The sequence below is a fragment of the Physeter macrocephalus genome, chromosome 14, assembly GCF_002837175.3.
Source record: "Physeter macrocephalus isolate SW-GA chromosome 14, ASM283717v5, whole genome shotgun sequence".
Taxonomy (NCBI): Eukaryota; Metazoa; Chordata; class Mammalia; order Artiodactyla; family Physeteridae; genus Physeter; species Physeter macrocephalus.
In genome coordinates, this window is record NC_041227.1 from 50,038,502 (window position 1) to 50,044,501 (window position 6,000).

The 6,000-nt window shown below is 45.9% G+C and overlaps 1 protein-coding gene across 7 annotated transcripts in view; it reads right to left on the minus strand.

The window, feature by feature from the left end:
* GLYR1 (glyoxylate reductase 1 homolog) overlaps positions 1 to 6,000 on the minus strand; it is a 35,420-nt gene continuing 29,420 nt past the window's right edge. For 2 of the 7 annotated variants that reach the window (XM_055090241.1, XM_028498619.2), the window contains 5 exons: positions 3,046 to 3,156; positions 2,250 to 2,351; positions 1,373 to 1,535; positions 875 to 1,054; positions 161 to 557 (listed from right to left, as the gene is read on the minus strand). In XM_055090241.1, coding sequence (XP_054946216.1) covers positions 304 to 557; positions 875 to 1,054; positions 1,373 to 1,535; positions 2,250 to 2,351; positions 3,046 to 3,156 — 810 coding nt within the window. In that variant the 3' untranslated portion in view covers positions 161 to 303. Of the gene's footprint in view, positions 98 to 160; positions 558 to 874; positions 1,055 to 1,372; positions 1,536 to 2,249; positions 2,352 to 3,045; positions 3,157 to 6,000 lie in introns of those variants that run through there. The other 5 variants (XM_055090245.1, XM_055090244.1, XM_055090242.1 and 2 more) reach the window with 5 other exon arrangements.

Genomic DNA, 6,000 nt, shown 5'->3' on the forward strand with positions numbered 1-6,000 from the left:
GTGCAGAACACAGCACCCAACTGCAGAACACGCAGTCTTCTTAAGTGAACACGGCACACCCACCAAGACAGATCATCTGCTGAGCCACAAAACAAGTCTGAATCAATGCAAAGAGTTAAAATCCATATGTAGTATATTTTTTTGGATCACAGAGATACATTAAAAATCAATAACCATTAGGTATCTAGGAAACCCTTCAGGGTTTTTATTTGTATTTGACAAATAATCCACAGGTCAAAGAAGAACTCCCAGGGAAGTAAGCATGGCTCGGAGGAAATATACTTAGAAAAGGAAGGTCTAAAATCAACAACCTAAGATTCCACCTTGAGAGGTTAGACACAGAGCCAAGCCAAGCCAAAGTAAGCAGAGGGAGGAGTGCAAGGGAAACAAAGGAGGGCTGCTGGGACTAGCACCGCGGCCTCCTGCTGTTACCTCATTGGCTGCAGCTGCCATAGGAGTCGGATGGTTGACGGCATCACCCAGCGCAATGGCTAGACGGAGATCCTTCTGAATGTATTTCAGGTAGAAATCGGGCTTAAAGTTTCCTTGCAGGATATCTGAGGAGGGAAAGTCATTCATCAGAAGAACTGAAAGGATCCTAAATAAGAAGCCACCTGGAGTCCTGTCAGGGGTCAATACCTAGCATTTCCTCCCCGTCGGACACCCAAGAGACAAGTTCCCAGCCTGTAGCCCCAAATCCTATCTACCTTATCTCTGGATGCTCTCTGACTGGGGGCCTGGACTGACTGGAGTGGGTGCATCATTCACACACAATGAGCCCCCGAAGAAGACACTGTTCTGTGACATCTGCCTGACCCAGTTCCCAGCTTCAACCAAAACTAAAACGCAAAAAGAGAGGCCAAAGGCAACTTACTTTGGCACTTCTGGTCCAGGAAGATGCTGGCCAACTGTCCCTGATTGAGGATGTCCAAGAGTGTCTGCTGGGACTGGCCTGTCACTTGGGCCAGGGTGAGGCCCTCAGCGATGGTGGCCATGAAGCTCCCCTGGACCATGTTCACGATCAGCATCATCTTAGCTGCGTTGCCAACCTCGCCTGCCCAGGGCAAAGAATCGTGGTCACGTCCCAAGAATCCCGTGGGGAGGGACTTTCTGCCCACCCTCACCCCTGCTTGGACCCACCTCTACACCCAGGGGAGGCCCCATTCACCTGCCCCTGACAGAACTGGCTCTGACCCTTCTGGCTCTTCCTCCTTCCAGGCACTGACTGTGCAAGTCAAAGGAAACCTTCCCACGGGGGCCCCAGGCAGAGAGGCCGTGCGGGACTGACGGTGTCATCAGGGCAGTCTAGAGGGGATGTGGCCCACCCAGCCTCCAGGCCTGAAGTGGCCCGACAGGTGGGCAGGCATGTTACCTAGAAAGAAGGAGGTCTTCCCCATTGCCTGGAAGCAGCTGCTGCAGTCCTCATATAAGCCCCTGTCTCCGGCCGCTAAGATCACCAACATCCCATCATTAGATAGCTGCTGATTCCCTGAGACCGGGGCTTCCAGAAAGCGGCCCCCCCTGGACACAATCACCTGGAAAGGAAAGTCACAGCTTCTGGAGGCCTTGCCTCTCATGAAGGTCTTGGGCAGGAAGCAAGGAGCATACTGGGGCAGGAGCACTTGACGCTCCACGCAGAGACCCCAAAGCTGACGCCCGTACCAAGGTGCTGCTGGACTGACACTGGGAGGGTCAGCAGACTGTCCTCCACCAGGTGCCTGAATCACATGCAGTAGACAGAGAGAAGCTAGGGTGTCCTCATAGGCTCCCATTTACTCAGAATTTCTCACAAAGACCAAAGACTATAACCAACATGACAATGCCAATGGCGTGGTCGACCACACTTCCTAAAGACACTGTCCTACCTTGATTTTAGCCACCCTTAGAATGCACATGGGCCACAAATCACCACCCCTTCACTTGGGCCCAGTGGCTCAGCGTGGTGGAATACTCTGCTAGTATCTGTAGAAAGCTGCTTAAATCAAAAAGGCCCTGCTGGCAGCCTAGATTGCTTCTGAGAGGCTGGCAGCTATAGGATCCAATGCCCATCCCAGCCAGGAAACAAGTCTCCTTTCACAGCCACTCAGACTAGCTGTAGATTTGAAGGCAGAGAGTGAAGACAGGCTAGTCCCAAAGTCTCTGGCTTTGGCTCTAGAGTAACTAAGTTGCCCACACTTCGGCATGGTTAGCCTGGGTCTTGGGCTCCAACTGAAAGGATGCTGGAGGGCCAGCCCGAATGAGGCCGCTACCTGGGCCAGCTCGGTGACTGTGTCAGCATCCACTGTTGACATGTCCACGTAGCACTTCCCGGGGCGGATCCCTTGCAGCACACCACTGGGGCCCAGCACCAGCTGTGGGGACACAAGGGAGAAGCAATAGCCCAGGCTCCCAGCCAGACACCCAGGAGCCCCTTAAACCCAAGGTCAGTGTCCTGCTGATTTTTTGGCTCATTTCCCAAATAGAAACTAAATATTAAGGCTCAAAAGGGAAGAGCATGTAAACAAGCAAGGGAAAGAGGAGAATTTATGGTATGCTCCTATTTATCTTCAAAAAGAACATGTGTGTTTCTTCTTATTAAAAACCTCCCACTGAAAAGATGGAACCTCACTATTTATTTTTTTTGGCTTCTTTGGATTTACTTGGATTAGTCCAGTCATGAGTTTAACAAGATGACTACTGCACTTGAACTTTTAAAGCATACAAATACAGTGATAGCTAAACATAGGAACTTGTCACGTGGACCACAGGCACACTAAAGCTTCCAGCTCAACAGGAATACATGAGCCTGTCAGGAACCATTTCACATTTCAGCACAGACCTCAGGGACCCTAGTCAGTTTCATTCTTTGTTCTGAATTAAAGGAAGTCTGTATTCAATCTATGCAAACACCCTTCACAATGGGAGATGGCCCCCAAATGGGAAATCCACCGCCCCACCCCTCCCCCAATGCAGACACTCACTCAGTGCTCAGGGGAGAAGGGGAGGAGGCCAGCCAGTTTTCCCGGCCACAACCTGAGACGCTGAGGGGAGGGAGGGGATCCTTACGTCCTTGGCTGCCTTTGGATCCGACACGCAGGCAAACGTGATGTCACAAGTTGAAACGACTTCAGCGGGGGTTCTTCCTAGGCGGGCCCCCTCCTGGATGAACAAATCACACTGCAAAAGTCACAGATCCTAATGTGAGCTACAGGCAGTGCAAAACACACACACCAGCCAGGCCAGAGATGCAGTGCCCAGTCCTCCGGAGTGGCCTTCCAAGGCAGGAGGCTGAGACTGTGAGCCAGGGACCCCAGCGGGTAGTCTGACTGCTCAAGGAAGTGGATGGGAGCCCCTTAAGCACAGTCTTGTGTTTTTTTTTTTTGGCCACGCTCATGTGAGATCTTAGTTCCCTGACCAGGGATTGAACCCATGCCCCTACAGTGGAAGCACAGAGTCTTAACCACTGGACTGCCAGGGAAGTCCCCAGTTTTGCCTAGGAGGATGTTCCATGTTCTACTTCACAGGAAGCACAAAACAAACGTCTGCTGAAGGTTTCCTGAATGAAGAACAGGATGTGAATAGTACTCATTTGCAGCTCTTTGTGGCTGTTGCTGTCTTGGCTGTGGTGAAATCTACCCAGTGCCCTGTGAGCTGGGGAAGCAGGGCTGGGGCTAACAGGCTGCCATTCCTTACTGAAATGTTTCTGGGGGGGGGGGTCTATAAGCACTAACTTTTCTTTTCTGAAAATTAAAATCACCAGAACATCTCATAACAAAATACATCATTAACATTTTGCTGTATTTCCTTTTTCTAAAGGCATTTAAAAAAATATTTAGAATAATTTGGACCTATTATTTTGCATCTAATTTTTAATATTTTATATGATTACATCAATATTATAGACTTTCATAATTACTGTTTATAATGCATGGCTGCAGGATACTCCACTGAGAGATATACTTGAATTTACCTAATGGCTCTCCTGCAGTTCAATATCTGGCCTGATTTTAATTATAAATGACCCCAACAAATATACATCTCTTCTATTTTTTGAATTTAGATCTCTGTAAGTAGAATATAACAGCCTCCAAAAATGGTTTTAAAAAATGTAGACAAATGGCTTTCGAATAGGGCTGTGTCCATTTGTAACGATCTCTGGCAAAGTCTCAAATCACCAACACAGAGCACATTTTTTAAAAACAACAAATAAGTACACATAAATACATTAAAAATTTGTCCTACTAGATGATTTAACAAGCCAAAAATGGCAACTTTCTGCTTGATATATTTTGATTACTCCTGATTACTGAATCTCTTTAATACCTCTGTTTATTGTTTCCTCTTTGTGAGCTATTTAAAAATCTTTACGTCATTACTATACTATTTGTTTAACAAGAAATTCCACTCCTGGTTTTACACCTGAAGAAAACAAAAACACTAATTCGAAAAGATACACACACCCCAAATGTTCATAGCAGCATTACAATAGCCAAAATATGGAAGCAACCTAAGTGTCAACAGATGAATGAATAAAGAGGATGTGGTACACACACAGAGGAATATTACTCAGCCATAAAAAGAATGAAATTCTGCCATTTGCAACAACATGGATGGACCTAGAGGGTATTATTATGCTTAGTGAAATAAGTCAGACAGAGAAAGACAAATACACTACACTATCACTTATATGTGGAACCTAAAAAACAAACAAATGAATATAAATAAAAGAAACAGACTCATAGAACAAACTAGTGGTTACCAGTGAGGAGAGGGAATCGGAGAGGGGCAAAATAGGAGTAGGGGACAGTACAAACTGCTATATATAAACTAAATAAGCTACAAGGATATATTGTGCAGCATAGAAAAATATAGCCATCATTTTATAATAACTTTAAATGAAGCATAACCCATAAAAATACTGAATCACTATGCTGTACACCTGAAACTAATGTACTAATGTAAATTAACTATACTTCAAAAAAACCAAAACCAAACAAACAAAACCCCCCAAACCCCCCATAAAAACTAGGGAAAAATACACAAAAATTGTTAGGGTAGCGGGAAATTTCAAAATTTTTAAATTCCAAAAAATAAAAAATAAACTAGTTGATGTACCTTTCAATTTTTTTTGTTTGTTTGTTTTTTGTTGTGAGGAGTACTATCAAAAACTATTCATGGCGGGGCTGGGATGAATTGGGAGAATGGGACTGACATATATACACCACTATGTATAAAACAAACAGCTAGGGCTTCCCTGGTGGCGCAGTGGTTGAGAGTCCGCCTGCCGATGCAGGGGACACGGGTTCGTGCCTTGGTCCAGGAAGATCCCACATGCTGTGAAGCGGCTAGGCCTGTGAGCCATGGCCGCTGAGCCTGTGCGTCCGGAGCCTGTGCTCCGCAATGGGAGAGGCCACAACAGTGAGAGGCCCAAGTACCGCAAAAAAAACAAAAAAACAACAACAAAAAAAAACAGCTAATAAGAACCTACTGTATAGCACAGGGAACTATACTCAATGCTCCGTGGTGACTTAAATGGGAAAGAAATCCAAAAAGAGAGGATATATGTATATGTACAGCTGATTCACTTTGCTGTATAGCAGAAACTAATACAACATTGTAAAACAACTATGCTCCAATAAAAATTAATTAAAAAAAATATTCATCTTGGGCTTCCCTGGTGGTGCAGTGGTTAAGAATCCACCTGCCAATGTAGGAGACAGGGGTTCAAGCCCTGGTCGGGGAAGATCCCACATGCCACGGAGCAACTAAGCCTGTGCACCACAACTACTGCGCCTGCGCTCTAGAGCCTGTGAGCCACAACTACTGAAGCCCGCATGCCTAGAGCCCGTGCTCCGCAACAAAAGAAGCCACTGCAATGAGAAGCCTGTGCACCACAACGAAGAGTAGCCCGTTCGCCATAACTAGAGAAAGCCTGCATGCAGCAACGAAGACCCAACTCAGCCAAAAATAAAAAAAAAAAAAAAAAAAAAAAAAAAAAAAAAAAAAAAAAAAAGAATCTGC